This window comes from Elgaria multicarinata, chromosome 7 (assembly GCF_023053635.1).
Source record: "Elgaria multicarinata webbii isolate HBS135686 ecotype San Diego chromosome 7, rElgMul1.1.pri, whole genome shotgun sequence".
Classification (NCBI taxonomy): domain Eukaryota; kingdom Metazoa; phylum Chordata; class Lepidosauria; order Squamata; family Anguidae; genus Elgaria; species Elgaria multicarinata.
The window spans coordinates 115,230,623-115,255,668 of NC_086177.1; the positions used below are offsets into that span (position 1 = coordinate 115,230,623).

General features: G+C 54.4%; 1 protein-coding gene across 2 annotated transcripts in view; it reads left to right on the forward strand.

Annotated features, from left to right (window-relative positions):
- Positions 1 to 15,899, forward strand: part of PPP1R16A (protein phosphatase 1 regulatory subunit 16A) — a 53,334-nt gene extending 37,435 nt beyond the window's left edge. The window contains exons 4-10 of one of the 2 annotated variants that reach the window (XM_063129951.1): positions 2,833 to 2,936; positions 7,036 to 7,160; positions 8,948 to 9,073; positions 10,122 to 10,197; positions 11,795 to 11,924; positions 12,700 to 12,862; positions 15,473 to 15,899. In XM_063129951.1, coding sequence (XP_062986021.1) covers positions 2,833 to 2,936; positions 7,036 to 7,160; positions 8,948 to 9,073; positions 10,122 to 10,197; positions 11,795 to 11,924; positions 12,700 to 12,862; positions 15,473 to 15,883 — 1,135 coding nt within the window. In that variant the 3' untranslated portion in view covers positions 15,884 to 15,899. The remainder of the gene's footprint in view (positions 1 to 2,832; positions 2,937 to 7,035; positions 7,161 to 8,947; positions 9,074 to 10,121; positions 10,198 to 11,794; positions 11,925 to 12,699; positions 12,863 to 15,472) is intronic. The other variant, XM_063129952.1, reaches the window with a different exon arrangement.
- The last annotated feature ends 9,147 nt before the right edge of the window (positions 15,900 to 25,046 follow it).

Here is a 25,046-nt window from a genome sequence, read left to right on the forward strand (position 1 = left end):
TCCGGGCGTCACGGCGGCCGCAGGATCTCGCGATGGCTGCGAGCATAAGTGGCTTGTAGACGGAACGGCGCTAAACGTGTGGACGCTGACGGTGCTCTGGGCGGCCGCTGATTTATTTGTGACACTTCTATACTGCCCAATAGCCGAAGCTCTCTGGGCGGTTCACAAAAATTAAAACCATAATAAAACAACCCAACAGGTTAAAAACACAAATACAAAATACAGTATCAAAAGCACAACCAGGATAAAACCACACAGCAAAACTGATATAAGATTAAAATACAGAGTTAGAACAGTAAAATTTAAATTTAAGTTAAAATTAAGTGTTAAAATACTGAGAGAATAAAAAGGTCTTCAGCTGGCGACGAAAAGAGTGCAGTGTAGGCGCCAGGCGGACCTCTCTGGGGAGCTCATTCCACAACCGGGGTGCCACAGCGGAGAAAGCCCTCCTCCTAGTAGCCACCTGCCTCACTTCCTTTGGCAGGGGCTCACGGAGAAGGACCCCTGTGGATGATCTTAAGGTCCAGGCAGGTACATATGGGAGGATGCGTTCCTTCAAATAACCTGGCCCCAAATCGTTTAGGGCTTTGAATGTCAATATCAGCACTTTGAATCAGGCCCGGACCTGGACTGGCAGCCAGTGACGTTGTAAAAGGACTGGCGTAATGTGATCTCGGCGGCCAGCGAAAGAGCTCTCTCCCCGAAGAGCAGCCTCCATTCCCAGGGATGGTCAACCTATGAGGGCCAGGTGGATCTTGTCCCCAGGCTGTGCTCGTCTGCTGCCCCGGGGGCATTGGGCTGTGGGTGTATTGGGAGGCAGAAGGCCATTGTCTGGACCTGGCAGGGAGAGCAGTACTTTATGGGTCAGTTCCTGCTTGAAGACTAGGTTCGTGGCATGTTCTGGGCAATTGCTGAGAAGGAACTGCGGTCTTACGGACGGGGCACTGGTCTCGCTGGGGGCTGGGTGGGCTATTTGGCCCTGGGTTATGCTCCTCTTCTCCAAGAGTGAACATGGAGAAGATGGGCAGTGATCAGGCATGTTTCATACGTGATCTTAGGGCAGGGATGGGAAACCTCAGCCAGGGAAGATGCTTGGTCTCCGTCTGCACACCCCACCCCTCCCCTCCCCAACCCCCAGCCCCCTGGCCTGGAGCCCGGCAGGGGCTTGGGGGAGAGGCGTGGCGAGGAGCCCCCTTGGTATCTCCGGCCTGTGACGGAAGACAACAAGCAGATTCCCCTGTGCCCAGCTCCCCCTACCCGTAGGGTCATCCAAGATAACGGGGTTCCATCCGAGGGCCCTCTGCTCGTCCCCCGACTGCCCTGTGTGGGGATAGAGAGGCCTTGGCCAGCGGGCGCTTCAGCCAGGGGCCTGGTGATCCCCTGAGGGGGTGAATTCGGGCCCAGGAGCCAAGAGGGTTCCCACTCCTCGCCTTAAGGTGAGGTTTGCTTTGCGCTGTTCCGCTCTCTGCAATGTGTGTTTTTCTGTGGTCTTGTTTTTATTGTTAATTGAATTTTGAGCTGCATGAATAGAAGTATAGCTTCCAAATCACGTGAGGTCCTGGTTCCTCTCTATTCGGCCCTGGTTAGGCCTCATCTAGAGTATTGCATCCAGTTCTGGGCTCCACAATTCAAGAAGGACGCAGACAAGCTGGAGCGTGTTCAGAGGAGGGCAACCAGGGTGATCAGGGGTCTGGAAACAAAGCCCTATGAAGAGAGACTGAAAGAACTGGGCATGTTTAGCCTGGAGAAGAGAAGATGGAGGGGAGACATGAGAGCACTCTTCAAATACTTAAAAGGTTGTCCCACAGAGGAGGGCCAGGATCTCTTCTCGATCCTCCCAGAATGCAGGACACGGAATAACGGGCTCAAGTTACAGGAAGCCAGATTCCAGCTGGACATCAGGAAAAACTTCCTGACTGTTAGAGCAGTACGACAATGGAACCAGTGACCTAGGGAGGTTGTGGGCTCTCCCACACTAGAGACATTGAAGATGCAGCTGAACAACCACCTGTCAGGGATGCTTTAAGGTGGATTCCTGCATTGAGCAGGGGGTTGGACTCAATGGCCTTGTAGGCCCCTTCCAGCTCTGTTATTCTGTGATTCTATGAATGGTCTTATTTCTTATCGGGAGACGGCCTGAGAGCTTCGTTGTAGGGCAGCCTAGAAATACTGTTAAAGGATTTTTAAAAAGGCCTTGGCAAACCCTTACGATTGTCCGGCCTTGTTGTTCCTTCACCTTGCACTTGGGGGATGGGGGCCGAGGGAGCCCAGGAGATCCTGGCCTGAAGTTCCACCCGGTGAGTCCATGGCTGGGCTGAGATTTGCACCAGGCGCTTGCAGCTCATGGCTGCTGCACGCAACCACTCTGGCGCAAGGCCTCTCATGGGTCTCCTCGGGAGGAGCATCTCGATGGCGTTCTACTGCTGGGTTGGATGAAGCAGGGCCACGGGGCCTGTCCATCTCTCCCCCTGCCACTTCCTCCTGACTCCACGGTGGCCTGGTGCTGAGCGTGGCACCCGTTGCCAAAGCTGCTGGGCCCGTGGGTGCGGTGCTGTGGGGGAGCCGGGTCCTGTTTCAGCCACCGTCCCCTGCTGAGTGAGAGGATGGGGGAGGATGAAACCCAATCTGCTGGGCTCTCTCAGGAGAGTGCCCATGAAGCATGTTTTCCAAGCGCCGTTGGCCGCTCTGGAACAAAAATAACTCCTTGTATCTGTTTCACTCGGCACCCAGCAGCGAGAGTTGGATGCCGTGTGCAGCCGTTGGGTTGGTTGGGCGCGGCGGCGGGACGGGTCGCCCACCCGCTCACGGCTCCTCTCCGCCTTCCCTCTCCAGAGGCGCCCACCTGCTGGCCGTCAACTCGGATGGGAACATGCCGTACGACCTCTGTGAGGACGAGGCGACTCTGGACTACATCGAAACCGCCATGGCCGACCAGGGTGAGTCTCCCGCTTTCTCGGACGCGGGTCCTCCTCGTCCGCATTGGCTGCCCCTCCTGTCTTGCCGTGATGGATCTGGCGCTACAAGCCGCAGTCATCACCAGGCACCACAGCCTTCTGCCTGGGCTCTTTCAGCAGTCAGAATGAGAGGACTGGCAGGCTTCAGGGAGGCACCCAAAGTCATGATGCCTCTCTCCTCTCCCTACTGCAATTCTGCCTAATCTCATCCCAGCTGCAGTGACAACTGCGCCTTGTGTCGAGGGGTAACAGAACGTAAGAGGAGTCCAAGGGCCCATCTAGTTCAGCAGTGGCCTCCTGGGTGTGTCTGAGGAGCCCACGAGTGGGCTAGGAGGCAGCTGTTCTCCCCAGCAATGGCTGTTCGGTGGCACCCTCCGTCCCTGCCTCCCTCCCTGCCTCTGGGCGGGAATCAGTGACTAGAAAAGAGGAAAACTCTTATTATTATTATTATTATTATTTATTTATATAGCACCATCAATGTACATGGTGCTGTACAGAGTAAAACAGTAAATAGCAAGACCCTGCCGCATAGGCTTACAATCTAATAAAATCATAGTAAAACAATAAGGAGGGGTTGAGTTAAAATGCTGAGTGCGTTTTCCCTGTGTCTTCTGGAGTCAGGGAAATGTTTTGCTTACTCTGAAGTATCAGCTAAAGCAGGCGGAGGCGTCTTTATGCTTTGAATCCACCTCTGCTTCAGCGTCTAATGAGGTTTCTGCCCAAGAGTTTTCTCAGAAAGTTTTCAGTTTGCTGCTATTCACAGATAGTTCCTTATCCTCCTGTTCTCCTCATGATTTTGTAGAATTTTATTTATTTATTTATTTATTACATTTATATACTGCTCCATAGTTGAAGCTCTCTGGGCGGTTTAGAATCTGTCAGTTGCACAGGAGCCAGGGGCTCACCCGCCCTGACCCCTCCTTGGATCTGTAGGGTCTTCAGCTTTATCTCTCCTCCCCCCTCCCCGTCCCCCCAGCCCCTGTCTGCCTAGCCTTTCCACATCTGTGCATATGTATGTTATGCCACCTTTCCAGGCAAAGAAAGCCCTCTCAGGGTGCTTTACATAAAGATCATAGAAAGTTTTAGAACAGCGTTCCTCAACCTGGGGCGCTCCAGATGTGTTGGACTGCATCTCCCAGAATACCCCAGCCAGCATAGCTGGCTGGGGCATTCTGGGAGTTGCAGTCCAACACATCTGGAGCGCCCCAGGTTGAGGAAGGCTGTTTTAGAAGGTAATGTACAAATAACAGCAACGGTAGCGCATCCTACCGCCTCAGCCTGGCTGTGCTGCTCTCAGGGAGAAGTCAGAACTGCTGTAAAGAAGGCAAACTCCATGTTAGGCATTATAAGAAAAGGAACTGAGAATAAAACTGCCAGTATCGTACTGCCTTTATACAGATCTATGGTGCGACCACTCTTAGAATACTGTGTACAGTTCTGGTCGCCACACCTAAAAAAGGGATATTATGGAGCTGGGAAAAGGGCAACTCAAATGATGAAGGGGCTGGAACATCTCCCCTACAAAGGAAGGTTACATCAACTGGGATTGTTTAGCTTAGAGAAAAGGAGGCCGCCGGGAGACCTGAGAGAGGTGTACAAAATTATGCCTGGTGTGGAGAATGTGGGCAGGGAGACATTTTTCTTCCTCTCTCAAAATACTAGAACCCGGTGTCATCCCATGAAACTGATTGGTGGGAGATCCAGGACAAATAAGAGGAAGGACTTCTTCACAAAGCGCAAAGTTAAATTATGGAACTCACTATCACAAGATGTAGTGATGGCCACCCATTTGGATGGCTTTAAAAGGGGGTTGGATCAATTCCTGGAGGCGAAGGCTATCATTGGCTACTAGCCCTGATGGTTATGTGCTACCTCCAGTATTCTAGGCAATAAGCCTGTGTGCACCAGTTGCTGGGGAACATGGGTGGGAGGGTGCTGTTGCACCATGTCCTGCTTGTGGGTCCCTGGCCGAGGGCTGGTTGGCCCCTGTGTGAACAGAGTGCTGGACTAGGTGGACCCTTGGTCTGATCCAGCATCAGGGCACTTCTGATGTTATAACTTCCGCTCGCCCGCCCTGCTGTATTAATACCTGGTTGGTTGAGTGAAGAAACATGTGCTAAATTATGGAGTCGCGGGGCAACCACGACAGTGGAACCCATGACCTAGGGAGGTTGTGGGCTCTCCCGCACTAGAGGCTTTCAAGAGGCAGCTGGATAACCACCTGTCAGGGATGCTGTAAGGTGGATCCCTGCAATGAGCAGGGGGTTGGACTCGATGGCCTTGTAGGCCCCTTCCAACTCTGCTATTCTATGATTGATTCTGTATCAAATTTGGCTGCAAAGAGGCATGGACCTGAAGTGGGACTGCCTTTCATTCCTGCGTATGTGTTAAAATAGCACTCATGCGTCTTCTGCTATCTACAGAGCGCTGCAGCAACAGAGCACAGGTGATGCACACGTCGGGTGCCAGGGGCATTGGATCAAGGATGGTGCCCGTTCATCCCTGCCATACCTGGTTTTAGAAGCAAACTGCAGATCCTGCTCCCCCTTCCTGCTATACTCGTGCTGTGGAGGCTGAGAGTGCCGCCCCCGTCCTTGCCATAGATACCATCTGTCGGGGATGCTTTAGGGTGGATTCCTGCATTGAGCAGGGGGTTGGGCTCGATGGCCTTGTAGGCCCCTTCCAACTCTGCTATTCTATGATTCTATGAGGGCAGGGGAGGGGGGCATCACTTTCAGCTCCAGGCAGCCACCTCTAGGGGCCTTAAGCCTGCAGTGGGCAGGGCCACATCTCAAAGAGAGCAGGCCACCCTGTTGCTGGCTTGTGGCCTGCCTAACGTGGTTGCCCAGACCGAAGAACACAAGAATAGCCCTGAGGCTGGATCAGACCCAGGGTCCATCTAGTCCAGTACTCTGTTCACACAGTGGCCAACCAGGGACCAACAAAGCAGGACATGGTGCAACAGCACTCTCTTACCCATGTTCCCCAGCAGCTGGTGCGCACAGGCTTACTGCCTCGGATACTGAAGGTAGCACACAACCATCAGGGCTAGTAGCCCTTGATAGCCTTCGCCTCCAGGAATTTATCCAACCCCCTCTAAAGCCATCCAGATTGGTGGCCATCGCTATTCACTGTTCACTCACCCCTCTCTCCCTCTCCGTACATGCGAACTATGATTCTCTCTCACACACAGAATGCACTTTCATATAGAATGCACATAGGGCACGTTCTCCTCCTTCCCCCACGTGCACCCCAGGCTGGCAGGGCGATTAGGCTTTTAAATGCTTAATTGCGAGGTGTGTGTGTGTGTAGGCCCTGCAGCATTAGGGGAGAGGAGAGTGATGCCCCCCAGAAATGCCTCCCGACATGGCAGTCGGGATTTTAAAAAGCTCCGTTGGCCGAGACTTCCCTTGCCTGGCCAGAGGAGGTGGATCAGATGGGGGAACTCGGTGAGCCATGTCTGGTCCGCAGACCGGAGGTTTGCCGTGCCTTGATACATGCTAGTAGTGGACTCAGTTTGTTGAGTGCTGGTCCTTATGTGGCGAAAAGGGCCCCATCCACCTCCTAGGAGGATCAGTCTGTTTCTTTTGAGGATGGGGCAGGGGGTGGAAATGACTGAAACCTGGGGAAAAGTATACTGCGCGTCCCAGAAGGGGTCACAGCTGGCTGGCTGGACCTCTGAACAGGAGCAGGGCCTGCTGCAGTGGTTGGTTCTGTCGTTTAGAAGTAGTTAACGGATGCATGAGGAACCCGGTTAGCTTGTAGCAGCCCCCAAAAGGCCCATTTCTTCTTTGCAGCTGGGGAGGCGTTGCTGCTGGCCTTGGGCCCTGGCGTCCGGGCTGACTGTTGCCCCAAGGGCCCGTCATTGTGACGGCAGCATCGGAGGCAGAAGCCCGGGGAGCAGCAGTGGTGTGGAAGGGAAAGGCAGAGAGGGAGCAGCCGAAGCCCTGGTGGAATTGCTGCCCTCGGCCAGCCGTGCTTGAGAGAGTGTAGGTCTGAAGTGTCTCTGCGGGATTTCCCGAGCCCCTCCGTTGTGCCAAGGCGTTTCCCTGTTAGCGTCTTCCCTCCTTCCTCCCCCCAGGTATAACTCAGGAGTCCATTGAGGAGGCGCGTTCCGCTGTGGAGCGGGCCATGGTGGACGACATCCGCCGGCTGGTGAAGGAAGGCGTCGACCTGAACACGCCGCTGGACCACAGGGCCACCCTGGTGAGATGGGCGCCTGGAGCTCCGGTGGCGGGGCGGGGTGGGGTGGGATGGGGGACGCGCCTCTGGCGCTGGGCCTCTCCCTCTCTTCAGCTGAGGCTCCGGAATGGCGCCTGGGCTCCGTCCAACGTGGGCCGAGAGACTGGGAAGGGCTCCGAGGGAGAGACCAGGGCTCAGGGCTGCAGCCCCGGCTTTGCATGCAGAAGGAAAGAACTGGAAGAACTGGGCAGGTTTAGCCTGGAGAAGAGAAGATTGAGGGGAGACAGGAGAGCACTCTTCAAAGACTTCAAAGGTTGTCACCCAGAGGAGGGCCAGGATCTCTTCTCGATCCTCCCAGAGTGCAGGACACAGAAGAACGGGCTCAAGTTACAGGAAGCCAGATTCCAGCTGGACAGCAGGAAAAGCTTCCTGACTGTTAGAGCAGTACGACAATGGAATTAGTTACCTAGGGAGGTGGTGGGCTCTCCCACCCTAGAGGTCTCCAAGAGGCAGCTGGAGAACCACCTGTCAGGGATGCTTTAGGGTGGATTCCTGCCTTGAGCAGGGGGTTGGACTGGATGGCCTTGTGGGCCCCTTCCGACTCTGCTGTTCTATGATTCTATGATTCTAAGGTCCCCGTTTCAGTTCCCGGCACCTCCTGCAGATAGGGATGGAAAAGCTCATGCTTGGAACCCCTGAGTGCCATGGCTGCTGCCCGCCTGTGTTGGCCGTCCTGGGCTAGAGGGACCGAGGCCGGTCTGGCTCAGAGTCCGGCTGTGTCGGACGCTCCTGTGACCTGAAGGCCACCTAGTCCAGCCTCATCCTCGTTATCCAGTCAACCGAGGCTCCCTGATTCCTTCTCAGCATGGGGGGCGGGGGGCTGGCCTCCCATTTCCAAGGAGAGGGGAACAGCTCGTCCAGAGCTGGGGCGTAAACCTCCTCTCCGAGTCGACTGCCCCGTCCTCCGAGAGTCAGGAGGGGCGTTTCACGCACTGAAGCATCCAGTTCAAACGGATTCGTGCTCTTACACGATTTGGATCCAGCTGGGGAGGGGGGAGGGGGCCTCCTTGCCCTGGCCCATGGAGCCGGGCTCTCCCCAGTCAGTGTGGCGTAGTGGCCAGTCACAGACCCTCTGCCCAACCCGCCTCACAGGCTTGTTGTTGTGAGGATAGAAATGGAGAGGAAGGGGGTTATGTATGCCACCTTGAGTTCCTTGGAGGGCAAAAGGCAGGGTATCGATGCAATCCATCCATCCATCTCGAGTCTGGCCCGGCCCAGATGAACTGTTGGGCCGTCAGACCGGCGCGCCTGCCCCCATGGCTCTCTCTCCCCTCCCTCCCTTCCTCCCTCCCTGGCTGCCCCTCCCTCACTGTTGGGTTATTGCCAGAACTTTTCTCCTTCTGGAACTCTGTTTGTGCTCAGAAACAAACACACATCACGCAGGTCTTACACAGCAGAGCTGGTTTATTTCCTTCAGGCTTCTGTGCAGTCCAATTCAGATCAGTTCAGATCAGCACACTGAGGCATACACAGAGAGCAGTGATCATAGAGCAGTGATCAGTTCCATTTTACACAAGTGAGAAACTATATGCACATCTACACAATTCTTATCTACATTACATACAGCTGTGATGAGGCTAACTTAGAATCTTGGCAAGGTTCCCAGGACAGCCTCTATCTCAAGGTAATTGCCCACAGATAGTCTTTCTCTGTTTAACCCTGAGATAGCCATACACACACAATTTTAATGACTAAGCAAGTATTTCTTTTCATATACTTAACACTCACTGCCCCACTGCTCTTCCCCGTAGCTGCACATCGCCTCGGCCAACGGCTACCTGGAGGCTGCCGAGTTGCTGCTGGAGCACAAGGCCAGCATGAGCGCCAAGGACAAGGATGGCTGGCAGCCCCTCCACGCCGCCGCTTGCTGGGGCCAGGTGAGCGCTGCGGGTGCCGGGGCGGAGAGGGGCCATGGGGCCGCGGGAGCCTTGGCGGAGGGAGGGCAGGCTGGCAGCGTCTCGGCCGGGGTGGGGTGCTGCCCCCTGGTGGCCGAGCCAACTCCAGCACCTGCTTCGTGGGACGCAGGGCAGCCGTCATCTCATTAACCTGCGTCTGGGAGTCCAGATGGCCCTTGTGATAAGCCCGGGATTCCAAAGGCAGCTGACAGCGATGCAGGCAATTATGAGCCAGCTGCTCCAGGCGCAGGGCTGCCGGTGGGAAGGCCGGGAGACGGTTCTGGGGCCTCGTTCCGGCGGGAGCCGCCCCAACTCTGGGCCAGGGTGTGTGTGTATGTGCGTGGGTGTTGTGGGGGGCGACGGCTTTGGGTTCTGGAAGGCCAGTTCTTGGAGTAGAAAGGAAATGGGAAGGGAGTGAGCACGTTGGGAAGCGGCCGGCCTGCCCCAAGGCCCCGTGGTTCACAGGTGCTGCTTCTGAAAGAGGAGGGTTGGAACTGCGAGGAGGAAATCTGGGTTCCAGGTTAGGCAAGGCTTCTTAGTTCTGAGGATATTTGAGCATGGATACAAGCAGAGGCAGTGCTGACATCCTAGGCCGTGGGTGGGGGGTGGGGAGGAAAGGAACCCCCTTGGAGATGGCCGGTTCTGAGTGCTCTTAAAGGCCAGCTTGGCCTGCGGCTGGGGGGTGAGGAGTGGGGGTGGGCGCAGCTCAGAAAGTGTGCTTCTGCACGGTTCCCACTCACTCCGGTCTTCGTTGATAAGTGTGCGTGTGATTAGAGAGAGCGCTGGTGGTGGACCTTCCTTCAGTGGAGCTGATGGAGCAGAGAGGATGGGCAGACATCTATTAAGTCTGTCTCGGGCACAGGACGGGGCGTCCTGGGGCTCGGCGGGGATCCTTGTGGGGCCACAGTTCTTCCTTGGGAAGTCCCCCCTTTACCGTTCCTCCTCCCCGGATGTCGGAGCTCCATGGCCCTGGCAAGAAGAACGGGCTGCCCTCCTTCCTTTGCCAAAACTTCTTCCTTGTTGCTGGCAGATTCATCTGGTGGAACTGCTGGTGGCTCACGGAGCAGATCTCAACGGGAAGTCGGTGCTGGATGAGACCCCACTTGGTGAGCAGAAGGGACCCGGGTAGAACCTGGCCAGCTGCTTGGGCTTCCTGGCTCCTGGCCAGTTGCGTGTCAGTGCTCCGGTGCCACCAAAGCAGGCCGCACCTGGGGTGTTCATGGCGCTTGGCTTCCGAGGGCACAGGGAGCCACGCGGGGCTTGTTCTGGGGTGGCCGTGGCTCTTTCCAGCTGCCACGACCTTCTCTGCAGCTCTGTGGGGAGATCTTTCTCAGAAGAATCCTGCAACGAGGCCGGGGCTGCCCAGATGCCCACATATCCAAGGGCACAATTTGGCACTCAAGATCTCTGCTTTATTATTGTTATTTCTATACCACCCCCATAGCCAAAGCTCTCTGGACGGTTTACAAAAGATTAAAATATTAAAAGCGATATGCAGAATTTAAAAGACATAAAACAGGCAGACTATGCACACAGACAACATACATCTAAAAACAACTTTGAGCTGTGAGCCAAACCTAAAAACAGATCTGGGATCGATGAAAAACTCAACATTCGAAGCGAATACCCAGGCCTTTTGATGGTGGAGAGAGATATGAGGCAGTGTGACGGTCGCTGGCTAAATCTCAGAGGATGGAACAGGGGCCTTCCACTGTTTGCGGGCCCCCCGCTGCTGTGTCCCCGTGGCCTCCTCTGCTGGGCTGTGCCTCCGGCGTCCCTTCTGCCCACCCATCCCAAACCCCCTCATCTTTCCACCTTCCGTCTCCTCATTCGTTGCTAGAAAAGTCCAGATTGCTTGAGAGTGTTCACATCAGAAGTAAAATGAGTAGTGCAACTCAGGAAGTCCACGGAAATGAGCATAATTTGCACACTATGTTTGAGAAGAAAAGCCTGGGGAAGATATATTTTTGGGGTGGATGGGAGGGATATAAGTCCGAGAATACCCATTAACCCCAAAGCAGAAGAGATTGCCAACTGGAGCGTGTTCAGAGGAGGGCAACCAGGATGATCAGGGGTCTGGAAACAAAGCCCTATGAAGAGAGACTGCAAGAAATGGGCAGGTTTAGCCTGGAGAAGAGAAGATGGAGGGGAGACATGAGAGCACTCGTCAAATACTTAAAAGGTTGTCCCACAGAGGAGGGCCAGGATCTCTTCTCGATCCTCCCAGAGTGCAGGACACGGAATAACGGGCTCAAGTTAAAGGAAGCCAGATTTCAGCTGGACATCAGGAAAAACTTCCTGGCTGTTAGAGCAGTACAACAATGGAACCAGTGACCTAGGGAGGTTGTGGGCTCTCCCACACTAGAGGCCTTCAAGAGGCAGCTGGACAAGCATTTGTCAGAGATGTTTTAAGGTGGATTCCTGCCTTGAGCAGGGGGTTGGACTCGATGGCCTTGTAGGCCCGTTCCAACTCTGCTATTCTATGATTCTATGATAAATGGATTTGCAACCATGCAAAACACTCTGCCCCAAGGCTCTTACACTCTTTAAGTGTGAATAGTTGGGGAGGCAACAGAGGCAGGGGGATAGGTAACAAAGGAAGGGAAGGCGTGCAAGGGAAAGACCCCCACACGCCCAGTGGCGGACGGGAGGCGCTGGGTGACCACTGATGCTCCCTTCTCTCCCCTCCCCTCTTCCCGCCAGATGTGTGTGTGGATGAGGAGGTGCGCGCCAAGCTCCTGGAGCTGAAGCACAAGCACGACGCCATCATGAAGTCACACGACAAGCACAAGTCGAGGCTACAGCGCCGCACCTCCAGTGCTGGCAGCCGAGGGTAAGACTGGGGGCGGGGGTGGGGGTGGGCGATGGATTGCCTGTTGGCTCGAGCCAGGATAACTGGAGTGGGAGTGGGGGGGTGGGATGGGTTTTAGGTCGAAGCCTCTTTGGGCGTTTGCTCCAAGGGGCTTGCGCCACAGACGCTCCTGGGGGATTTTGGCCCGGAGATGCAGCACGGGAGGTTGGCTACTGACGGCTCTACGCTATCTGCAGTATCAGAGGAACTCTGCCTGTGTAGGTGTGAGCAGGAGATGTGAGCTGTTGCACCCGCGCCTTGCTCGTGGGCTTGGGGCGTGTGGTCGGCCCCCGTGTGTGAGCAGAGTGCCGGATTAGATGGACCCTTGGCCTCATCCAGCCTCGGGGCTCTTATTTTGTTTTATTTATTTTATTTATTACGTATTTATACTTCCCAACAACCTAAGATCTCTAAAACCATACAATCCAGGTTAAAACTTTAAAATCACATAAAACGAGAATAAATGACAGTCCGGGGAAGGCGTGTTTAAAAATATACGTTTTTTAGGAGGCGTTTAAAAGTTATTACATTTTCCGCCTCCCGAACCGCAGGAGGGAGGGTTTTCCAAGGGGTGGGGGCCGCTGCAGAGAAGGCCCCGCCGTCGAGGTTCTTCACGGCGACATTCTCTTCGTGTTGGGATGACCAGCAGCAGGGCCTCCTCTGAAGATCGTAAACGTCGCCTGGGTGTATATAAAGGAAGGCGGTCTGCTCTTCTGACGTTCTCCCTCCCTCCCCCCCTCCCTCCCCACCCTTTCAGGAAAGTGGTGAGGCGGGTCAGCGTGACGGAGCGCACCAACCTGTATCGCAAGGAGCACGAGAAGGAGGCCATTGTCTGGCAGCAGGCAGAGCAGCGGGAGAGCGAGGGAGAGGTGGAGGACGAGGACAAGCAGACGGACGCAGAGCTCCGGCCCCGCGTACCGGTGAGTTGTGGCCCACCTGGAGGCTCTGCAGTTTGACCGGAAGGTGTGAGAGCGAGCCGAGCCCTGGCGGGACACCTCCTTAATAAATTTGCTCCTTTTCCTTTTGCACCACACCGGCACCCAAATAACCTCAGTAATCAAAGCACGGCTGCCTTTTGTTCACTAGAGCTCCCTTTTCCAGTTAATTGGTGGGGCTCAAGAATCATAGAATCATAGAATAGCAGAGTTGGAAGGGGCCTACAAGGCCATCGAGTCCAACCCCCTGCTCAATGCAGGAATCCACCCTGAAGCATCCCTGACAGGTGGTTGCCCAGCTGCCTCTTGAAGGCCTCTAGGGTGGGAGAGCCCACAACCTCCCTAGGTCACTGATTTCACCGTCGCACTGCTCTAACAGTCAGGAAGTTTTTCCTGATGTCCAGCTGGAATCTGGCTTCCTTTAACTTGAGCCCATTATTCCGTGTCCTGCACTCTGGGAGGATCGAAAAGAGATCCTGGCCCTCCTCGGTGGGACAACCTTTTAAGTATTTGAAGAGTGCTATCATGTCTCCCCTCAGCCTTCTCTTCTCCAGGCTAAACAGGCCCAGTTCTTTCAGTCTCTCTTCATAGGGCTTTGTTTCCAGACCCCTGATCATCCTGGTTGCCCTCCTCTGAACTCGCTCCAGCTTGTCTGCGTCCTTCTTGAGTTACCGTATTTCTTCGATTGTAAGACGCCATCGATTGTAAGATGCACACTAATTTCAGTACCACCAACAGAAAAAAAAACTGATTCTAAGAATAATCGCACCCGCAATTCTAAGACGCACCTGTGTTTTTAGAGATGTTTATATGGGGGAAAAATGCGTCTTAGAATCGAGGAAATACGGTAATCTACCAATTAAATCTGCCGATTAAAGGCTTCACAAAAAAGGCAAAGGTAGCCATGTTGGCCATAAGCCAGTTCACGAAATCCATATTAGTGAAATGCGTTTATTAGAGCCAAAAGACCACCAAAAGACATGTAAGCCTTTGAGACCTCCAGATCTCTTCATCAGGCGAGATATTACAAAAAGCTGGTGTGTGCATGTGTGTTTGTGCGTGGAGCAGGGAGAGAAATAACCCAACAATGTTGAAGTCATGGAGTCTGCATATTGAGGCAGAATGGGAGAGGAAAGTCCTGCAGACATTCAAATACGGCTCTAGCACAGGTGTGCAAAAGTGCGGCTCACCAAGCCTTTTCTGGTGGCCTGCCAGACACCCCCCCACACACACACACTTCCATCTGCCACAGCAGCAGCCTCGGCTGGAGTTTTACTTGCTAGTGCTAGCAAGGGAATCCGTTCCTCAACAGAGAGGGGGAGGTAAGGAAGGCATTCCCTTGCTAGCACCAGCAAGAGAGCCCGTAGGTGCGCATGGATGTGTGTGTGCAGACCTCGGGGCCAAAAACGTTGGGGTTCACCTGCAGCTGAGGAGAGGCAGGTAGGTTTGAGCCTCCATTTTTTTTATCTTTAAGATCAAAGTAAAAAGGGCAGAATGCTCAGAATCTCATTCTGGAGAAGTGAGAAAGCAGCCCAAATGGATCCACTCTGAAAGCCGCCTTGAGCACTGTGGGGGGATGTTTCCTTTATATAAATAAGTAAAGATGGGCAGGAGGGCTCTTCCCGGTCCTGTCATCAGCCCCCTGGCCGCTTGCCTGCTCCCACGCTCTTTCTCTTTGCCCGTGGCTGTCTGAGCTTATGCAGAGCCGGATTCATGGGGAGGGCCCTGCCACGACACCGGCTCTGAACACCAGGCCCGGCCACGGCTGCTCCCTGCTCAAGCCCAGCACCACCGCTCGAAACGCCTGAGGCAAGGGATAAAAACCACCTTCCTCCAAACTATGTGGAGAAAGGGGTTAAAATTGGAGAAGGATTTCAATAATAAAGCGCTGTGAATTATATGTGCTGAGGTGAATTATTGTCAGAGCGGGTGCTAAATGTGTAAACCTCAGATGATAAATGCCAGACACGTGGGATTTTTGTGGTAGTTAAAAACAAAATAATTTAAATTTATTTTTAAAAGTTCACAGGCTTTGTTTCAAATAAAACCTTTTTGAAACCTTTCAGAAACCTTTCATCTAATCCTTTCACTCATTCACATACACGCTTTCCTTCCTCCCACACAATCACTCTTGAGCTTTCTTTATTATCTGTATTGATTAATATACGTCCACTACGTGCACACCACACTCCAAAGACACCACTCTCTACCCTGAACCTCCAATTTCCCAGAACTTAAGCACTCTAAACACGGAGAGCACTAAAGACTCTAAGAGTACCCCAAAAGTCCCCCACAATCCCCTCCGTCCTCCCCTTATATATCCCTCCTCCCCACTCCTAAGATATTCAATCTCCCCCCACTCAGGCCAACATTCTAAACTCACCACAGACTTACAAACTGCAGACATACATTTGGGAACTGACTTGTGGGGTGTAACGCCACAGCCCCCTCCCCCACCCCCCGGTTGGCCTGGCCAGGGCTGACGTGAGGCAGGCAGGGGTGAGTGGGTGGCTGGGGCACGGGGCTTGGCTGGGAGGCGGAGGCGGCAGTTCTGCGCTTCTGCGCCTGCCTTCATCCCTCCTCTCTGTCTTCCAGCAGGATCCCGAGGCGGCAGAGGCGGTGACGGCAGGGCCGGGGCCGGGGCCGGGGCCAGGGGAGCAGCTGTCCGAGCGCAACGGCATGGCCCACGCCAAGCACTTGTACTCCAAGCGGCTGGACCGCAGCGTCTCCTACCAGCTGGCCACACAGGACGAACTCTCCACCCACCTCAGCAAGGAGAAGGCCCGCCACACGCTCGCGGACCTGAAGCGCCAGCGAGCAGCAGCCAAGCTGCAGAGGCCCCACCCGGAGGACTTCCCCCTCGGCCCCGGCGAGGCCCCGCTCCCGGACGCGGAACACAACTCTGTGTATTTCACGGCAGCCAGCGGGGAGCCCCCCCTCCTCAAGTTGACTGCTCCGGCGGAAGAGACGCCGGCGGAGAAGCAGCGCTGCTGCAAGATGATGTGAGCGCAGGGAGACCTCGCCCGCCCCCCTTGGGGCCCACTGAAGCGGGGCCACGTCCCGCGAGAGCCCGGGCCACGCGCCTCCTGAGGTTGGGCCCCCCGGCCTCCTCCTCCTCCTCCTCCTCTTCAGGGCCTCGTCCGGCGGGGAGGCAGCAAGTGGACGATGCACACCATGAGCTCACCACCGCCGTGCTCCTTCCGAGTACGTGGCCTGCCAAATTACAATTCCCTGCGTGCCGTTTCCTGTAACTCTGCAGTGCATTCTGGGAACTGTAGTCTTGAGAGGTCATTCCCATGTGTTAGGAGACCAGGCTGTTGGTCCCGAGGGGGTGGGGGTTCCCTGTCGCCGTTCTGCTCCCCTTGCGAGCTCCAAAGATCTCAGGGAAGGACAAGGCAGCACCAGGGGCTCTGGAGGGCGCTGGTGCAGCCAAGGTCCTAGTCCACAAGGTGTTGACGGTGGCCGCTGTGCCTTTGCAAAGGGGAGTCGCCGGTCATTGATGCTGTCCAGACGTGGGGACAGGGACACGGGGGAGGGGCATGTGTGCCTCCCAGTGCGCTGCGGGGGATCATTCACCCTGAGTGCTTTCCATGGGGCGTTCTGGGTCTGCAGAACCAGGTAGGGGAGCACAGCCTGCCATCGGAATGGTTCGGGGCAGAGCTGGAGGCCGCGGACGTGGCGCAGAGGTGGCTCCTCTCCAAGCCTGAAATGGCCGACTGCTTGGAGTTCTTGCAAAATAGGGCGCGTCTTCCCCGAGCCGACAGGCTGATCAGAGAAGGGCCTGCTGGAAAGCTGAGCCAGGGAGAGGGGAGCTTCCACGGGGCTCAGCGATGGAACAACCCGGCGGTTTCTGGGGTGGCTTTCAGGGAGTGGGAGCGATGGGCATCTGTTCCTGCCACTGGCCGTGATGCAGCAGTCGGAACTCCCCACCACCACCACCGCCCCCCGGGCAAAAGGACAGTGTGAGAAACGTTCCAGGCTGCCTGCAGTGCCAGAGGCCCCAGCGACAGGGAGAGGAGCCATTCCTGGCTGAGCTGCCATCGATCCTGACTTCCACGGACGTGGCTCATCTGTGGATGTTGAAAACAGAGCGTGGCGTCCTTCGGGGCTCCTGGGAGGATTTGGCTCTGGAGCTGCTCGTTGGTTCCCTTACGGGTGAATTGGCAGGACTGCCTCCGTGGAAGTGGCCACCGTGGGAGCGGACACTTTTTTATATATAAAGCACTCCGGTTTTGATCATGTCCGGCTGTCTTTGAAAGGCAGCCGTGTCGCCGTGGCTTTCCTAACACAATCAATGATTCCCCCCCCCCCCCCTTGTTTTCTCCAGTGGCTTTGCAGGCCCTGAGTTTTCTATTCTCTTTTGCATAATTCCTTTTCTTAAAAATTTGACAGTGTTTCCCCCGCCCCCCAACTACTACTTTTTATTTTTAATCCTGATGTTTTTCTTCTCATTGATAAAGCAATAAATCCGTGGCCCTCTGAGCATCCTCGTCGAACCCGTCAGGGAGGCCCCCAGCAGGGGTGGGTGCCAGGAATACACCCCACCCACCAAGGACCACATTAAGTGTCCTCTGCCTCTCTCCCCCCCCCTCCCCAATGCACCTTCCAAGAAGGCAAAAGAATCCCTCTGGGGTCTGCTTTCGTGCGCCTCCCCCATCTTTTTCTCTTTGCACATTCCTCCGAACGCAAGAGGGTCCTTTGCACCATCTCCCTCTCTCCAGCCCAGGGTCTGTGGGGCGAAGGCCGGCCCTGCTTCCTCAGCCCCTGGTGTCCAGCTCCCCACGGCCCCCGGAGGAGGCAAAGAAGGGCACTGCACATGGGCTGAGAAAGCCGGGCCAAAGGCAAGACCTTCCCTCCCTCCTTCCCTCCCTCCCTCCTCCCCACAAGCGGAGGTCCTGCCACTGCCGCTCTTTTTCTAGCCTCCCCTTTGCACTGGAAGTGGGGCTGGGCAGCCTGTGCTGTTGCCGCGAGTCCTTGGAGTTGGGGGAAGCATCTCTCGGGTTGATCACTCCAAGCCAAAGGGTGGAGGACATCTCGGCGCCCCTGCAGGCCTCCCTCCCTCCCTCCACCTGCCTGTCGTACCCTAACCCTTTTCAAGTAGGAGGGCCCTTGGTGCCCTTGGTGCGACTGGCCCGGGCGGGAGCCCACGGAGACACCTGTGCACCCCGCCCCAACCTGGAGCTGCTCCCTCGCTGGCTGCCCTTTCTGCTAATGGGGGAAGGTTTAAACTTGGCCCCTTTGGTTCAGGAGGCAGCTGAGCCTTCCGAGGCCTGGGCAGGCTCTGTGTCCTGAAGACCTGCTGCTTGACACGTGCCCCACTCACACAACCTCCATCCCCAAGTTCCAGCAGATGGAACGCCCTCCTTCCAGGGTCAGGCCAGGGGTGGGCCTCGCCCAGCGCTGTCCGCTGTGACTGGTAGTGGCTCGCCAGAGCCCTGGTCAGAGAGAGGCCCTTTCCACTGGAGATGCATCAAACCGGGGGTCCTCCTGCATGCGCAGCAAGTGAGCTGTGGCCACTCGCCCTTTCCCTCCCTCTAGTAGAGGGCTGTGGTGCGCCACCCCCACCCCTTCCGCCACATGTGCACACACCCCTTCTCCCTCCCCCCCCCCAATGTCATTGCTGGGCAGTGGCTGGTTTTTCAGGCACATGGCCGCAAGACGCCTGCCGGTCTTTTAAGGTCCCACTACATGCCGTGCAACCATTCCAGAGTTTGCTACTTGGCCGGAAGCGTGGCTTTTCTGTGACTGTGACACTTTGCATGGCTGGGTCTAATGCTGCTTTGAGGGGAAGTGTAGTGACCCACGCTGTGGAGAGTCTGCTGAAGAAGACTCTCTAGAACAGCCTTCCTCAACCTGGGGCGCTCCAGATGTGTTGGACTGCAACTCCCAGAATGCCCCAGCTGGGGCATTCTGGGAGATGCAGTCCAACACATCTGGAGCGCCCCAGGTTGAGGAAGGCTGCTCTAGAATAAATTCTGAACATTTGGCAGAGAGGGGAAACATTTGGCAGAAGGGCCACCGGCCTGCATTGTTTGCATGTCCGCCCACCCGCCCTCTCCCTCCCTGCCCGCCTCCCTCGATTTCGTATTGCAGCGTTCTTCTCTTGCTCTTTTTCTGGAGCAAAGTGTGTGCCCGTTTTTGCCTCCAGAATCAGGTAAACCCTACAAATTCTTGCACTCACTTCCCCTCTCCCGCAAATTTTCCCTTGCAGGGTCTTGTGCACACAAGGGGCTGCTTCTTCCTTAGGGTGGAGCAGTGAGCACGTGCCCAGCTGGTGACAGGAACCCAGTGGCTGTGGAGGAGCTTTGCTCTCCGGTAGCAAACAGGGTTGACAGACCCTCCCCCCCCCCCTTTTTTTTTTTTTACGGTTTTCTTAAGCAGAGGCCTCCAGCTGAGTCAGCCCACCTTCAGCAGTAGGTTTTGGCTGGTGGGAAGACTGACTACACGATGGGACACAATTCCCCAGGAATTTCAGGCTTCCGCGAAATGAATGGGAATCGCACCAGTTACGCTTTTGCGTCTCTCCTGTTCCTTGGGCGGAGGTTTTGCACGGCGGAACATCCTGCTGGGTTGCAGCGCGTAATCCTTGGCGAGAGGGGGATCTTTTGGATCTTGTCTGCCTTGGGCCGGTCCTGTGATTGGCTGACTACAGAACCCTCCACCCCGCCTTCCCCAGTATGGGGGCTTTCTCCTTCCAGGGTGGCTACTAGGGGGTGTTAGGGTAGCTTTTGATTGACTCTTTTCTACCATTAAAAGTGTTTCTTGTAAAAAAGGAAAAAAGATGTGTGGTTGTGTTTATGGAAGTCTTCTCTGGTGCTGAATTGAGCATTGAGCAGCGGGGGTGGACTCGATGGCCTTGTGGGCCCCTTCCAACTCTATGATTCATCCCCAGTCTTCTTTCTTCATCCTTCTCACCCTGTGCTACTTGTTCTGCTCAGTGAGATCTGGGTGGGGGAGATGAGTTTTTGAGCTTCTCTACATTTGAAGAAAACCCCGGGCTGCCTTACCATGGCTTTCTGCATCCGCTTTGCTTCTGGGATGTGATCGGTGCCTTTATGTGGACAGCCACGTGTTTGAAAATGAATACTTCCTGTCTGCTTGCTCCATGTGCCCAATTCACTTCAATGAGACAGCGCCACCTAATGGTGTAATCGTAGCCATTTCCTGGACATTCCCACATTATCTCTGGGGTTTCTGAACCCCCGCTTTCCAGGGGATAGCGCAGGAGGGAGCCTGGATGCCGTATGATGCCATGTAACGAACTTGCAAACTTCCCTGAGTGGCCGATGATAAGCGTGCAATAAATGGCTCATTTAAAGAAGCTCTTTGTGCCACTGTGCTGTGGCCTTGTGGGTCTTGACAGGCGTGGTGTGCCAGCAAGAAAAACCCAACACAATTTGAGTTTTGCCACCTATTTTTCCACGGTCACAAAGCCTAGAGTACCTTTATACTGTAGTAGGAGTTGTAGAAAAATGCAAGTATTGTGCAGGGGGTAAGGGTCCAGCCATTAAACGTGCACTCAAGTATTGCACATATGATTAAGGGTCCAGCCATTGAGTATGATATATATGGGTAAGGGTCCGGATGGAGGGTCTTTAAGTAGCAGACAGTATAAGTCTGCTTGGAACCAGTTACCCAGGGAGGTGGTGGGCTCTCCCACACCGGAGGCCTTCAAGAGGCAGCTGGACAAGCATCTGTCAGGGATGCTTTAGGGTGGATTCCTGCATTGAGCAGGGGGTTGGACTTGATGGCCTTGTAGGTCCCTTCCAACTCTGCGATTCTATGATTCTAAGTCAAGGAGAGGAGCTGCTCCTTAAAGGGGGAACTGAAGCATGTTTGCCAAACACCCACCCAGTTTTCCCTTGCATGCCGTCCTTTTTGAAAGTGATACAGTCTTAGGTGAATAGATCAGTTTTACTCTGGTTTCTGCCAGTAGACCAGAGGTGCACAATCTTTTGAGCCCCAAGGGACTGGAAGCCGTGCCTGCATGCACAGAACACACACACACACACACATCCAGTGAGCCCAATACATTCTTTCCTTGCTGCTAGCAGTGTTGCGGAAAGAGCATTCTGTCTCAGGATCTCTGGGGGAAGGAGTGGAGAGTACAGCCAGCAGGGAAATTGGCCAGGAGAGGGGATTTGGTGGTGGCTGGGGGCGGGGGGATACATGAGAGCACATGCAGACTCTACATCCCTGCCCTAGATCCACTGGAATCTGCTGGGCTCTGTCTCCTCTGGTTGTCACCCAGAGGAGGGCCAGGATCTCTTCTCGATCTTCCCAGAGTGCAGGACACGGAATAACGGGCTCAAGTTAAAGGAAGCCAGATTCCAGCTGGACATCAGGAAAAACTTCTTGTCTGTTAGAGCAGTACGACAATGGAATTAGTTCCCTAGGGAGGTTGTGGGCTCTCCCGCACTAGAGGCCTTCAAGAGGCAGCTGGATAACCATCTGTTAGGGATGCTTTAGGGTGGATTCCTGCATTGAGCAGGGGGTTGGACTCGATGGCCTTGTAGACCCCTTCCAACTCTGCTATTCTGTGATTCTATGATCCTAGTTCTAGCTGAACCCTGAGGCCCTGCCCACCTGTTGGAAAGTTTGATCTCAGTAGTTGGTGACCCTTTCCTTGACTTACTGAGGAAGACCCAGCTGCCCAGATCCTCAGCCTGTGAAATACTGGGCTCTGATCTTTAGCAGCACCTGGGAAGGGGGGCCATTGGCCATGTTGCTTGGGTCACTCCTGTTGCTGAAGGAGGAGACCAGCGAGGGGGGGGGGGAACGGCCCTGGGGGAGGCTCATTTCCTTACCTGGCCTAGGTAAGGAAATGAGGGGGTTGGACTCGATGGCCTTGTGGGCCCCTTCCAACTCTGTTATTCTATGATTCTATGATTCTAAGTCCTCTATCTCCAGGTTTGGTTTTCTCCCCTGGGCATTCTCCCCAAATGACACACTGAGCAATACCTGTGGTGGTTGGGTACAGAAATACTTGGATGGGTTTTTCTCTTTCTAAAGGGTATATCCAACTGTAGAGGAGACACAAGGCCGTGAGTTTAATACCCAACAGAAGAACCCGCTCCACCCTAGCTCGTTCTTGGCGTGCTAAGGAGGCAGGAGGTGGCCATGGAGGGTGATGAGGGCCTGTGGCGAGCTCTCCCTGGGTGCCAGTTGGCCACGCTGTGCTTTCTAGAGATGGGCTGCAAGTTACAGGCTCTGCTGGCTGAAGCAATGTACTCCTATGGGGCCTCTCAGTTATTATTGTAGGACACAGAAGGTATGAAGCTTTGGTGGCTGTGATCTCCTCTCTCCACCCAAGGGCTTCCTAGGAATGATGGGAATTGCAGTCCAACACATCTGGAGGGCACCGGTTCGGGGGAAGGCTGAGCGTTGTGTGGGAATGTGGTTGTGCGAATGTCTGCGTGGGTGGGCCACCAGAACGTCACCGAGGACCAAGCGCTACAAGTCTTCCATCCTCCAAGGGTTTGGCATTTTTTGTTGTCATTTATATATCATAGAATCATAGAATAGCAGAGTTGGAAGGGGCCTACAAGGCCATCGAGTCCACACACACACCCCTGCTCAGTGCAGTAATCCACCCTAAAGCATCCCTGACAGAGGGTTGTCCAGCTGCCTCTTGAAAGCCTCTAGTGTGGGAGAGCCCACAACCTCCCTAGGGAACTTGGTAAATAAATATATTTCTTTACAAAGTTATTTGCCCCAAGGGTTCTCACACCACACATTTCTTTTGCTTTTCCCAGACTGCGAGCCTCCACCCAACTCTCCTCAGTGGTGTCTTTCACTGTCATTCACCTACAGTCATTGCTAAAGGGGTGACTTCCTGATTCCCTTAATGGTCCTTTGGAACACCATGATCCGGGAAAGCCTTTACAGCCCCCTGCCTCAATTTCTCCTGCCATATCTCCTCCCTGCCCTTCAGGGCCCCTGTTCTCCAGCAGCCAAAGGCCAATGGAACCAGTTACCTAGGGAGGTTGTGGGCTCTCCCACACTAGAGGCATTCAAGAGGCAGCTGGACAGCCATCTGTCAGGGATGCTTTAGGGTAGGGTGACCATATTTGGGAAACCAAAAAAGAGGACACCTAGTGTGTGTGTGGGCAAGCAGCTTTCTGAGTCCTGCAGAAAGTACGTTATTTCCCTGCCACCTTAAAGAACCCGATTGGAGTGGAGGAGGGGAAAGGATTTCATTCTGCACCACCACCATCCACTCCAATTGGGGCCTTTTCAATAATGTCCACGAATGACCCACTTTCCCCTTTAAGACCTCAATTGGAGCTCGGGGTGGGGGAATGATGTGCCTCAAGAAAGCATGTCACTCCCTCCTGCCATGCTAATGGCAGCCTTAAAGGGGAAGGTGTATCATTCCAGGACATTATTGAAAATTATAGAAAATCCCCCCTGACACCATGGAAAGAACAAAAAACAGGACAAATCCAGGGAAATCCTGACAGTTGGTCACCCTACTTTAGGGTGGATTCCTGCATTGAGCAGGGGGTTGGACTCAATGGCCTTTTAGGCCCCTTCCAATTCTGCGATTCTATGATTCTATGATTCAATGTCTCCAGAGGAGCCTGCAGAGAGCAAGGGCGGGCCTCTGGGTTCAGGCCTCTGCATCCCTGCAGAATCTGCAGGTTGAATTCATAAAAATCTGAACTCCTTTGATTCCCTTGCGGATTTCTTCAGTACCCCTAGCTGGGAAGAATCACCTTTCATTGTCACCTTCTCTTTGCACTTCGCCTGGAAGCAGATGCCTGAATCCGCATTTGCAATGTGGACATAATGACCTGGGTGAAACCTACAAGGGGTGTGTGTGATAAAAATGGCTAAGATCGTGTCTGTGAAATGTGCAGATCTCCAAGGAAAGTCTGGGCATGCAAAGCGGTGCCCTTTGGCTGTGGATGAATTAAATGAGCTTGTTCGCCACCAGCACCAGGCCCTAGAATCTCCTTTACGAATTGGGATTCAAATTGCATGAAGCAGACACTGAGATGTTGCCACCCCCACCCCCACCCCCGTGGTCCTGTCTGCATCCAGACGCTTCTTATAAGAGTTGAAGGACTTCATGTGCAGGCTGTCCGTGAGAGGGTCCACATTTCTCTTCAAGTGTAAGAAGCTTTCTCTACCAGCTGGAGGAGGGCATGCGGGGGCGTTTCAAGCTGCAGCTGGTAGAGTTTCTCCAAGAAATGTTTGAAGCTGCCCAGGAGTGGTAGGAAGGGTCCACTTGCTTTTCAACAGAGAGAGCAGGCAAAGGTTGACCTGGAAACCAGTCTGTGTGCAGTGACCTTGAGCCTGGGGATGCAGGGGCCTGATCCAGCCGAGGAGAAGCACGCTGAAGTCCTGACCGTTTCAAGGAGAGCTTGGACATGTGTGTAACCCTGCCACAGAAATCAATGGGAAGTCAAAGGTCTTCGCTTTGATTGGATCATGGCCAGAGTTTGGAAATGCCAGCTGGGTGACTCCAAAGTAGTGGATGCAGTTTGTCTAGTGAAGTCCCAATAAAGGACCTTCCCTTCCCTGTGTGAGATTCTGGGACCAGTCTGGGTGGCCTCAAGGCTTGTGATGGTCTCTCTCTATAAATACACACACACACACACACACACACACACACACACACACTGTTGTTTGCACAAGGTGAACTTAAGGCAGCCTACAAAACTGATAACAAACAGTCTGCAGAACTACAAAAAAGCCTTATATAAAAATCATCAAATATAAACAGCCCATGAAATGCAGCCATAAAGGAAGCCAAATGCTTTCTTGAACAGCCAAGTTTAAACCAAATGCTTAAAGGGGCACAGTGTTGACGCCTGATTGATCTCACCGGGGAGAAGATTCCACGAAGTGGAAGCCACCACAGAAAAAGCCCTGCTGCCCTGCTCCCAAGGGTGGCACCTCATATGACCAAGGAATGCAGAGCAAAGTCTCAGGTGCTGTGACAAGTGTCTGGGGAGGAATATATGGAAGAAGCTGGCCTTTAAGCCATTCAGAGCTTGAACGGTCAAAACCAGCACTTGACTTGAGCCTGGAAACAAACCGGTAACCTGTGTAACTAAAAGAAAAGAGGTGTGACGTCTTCTTGATGCCCGGCCCCTTCATGAACCTGGTGGCATTTTGCGCCAGCAGAAGTTTCCACACGCTTTTTAAGGGCAGCCCCACA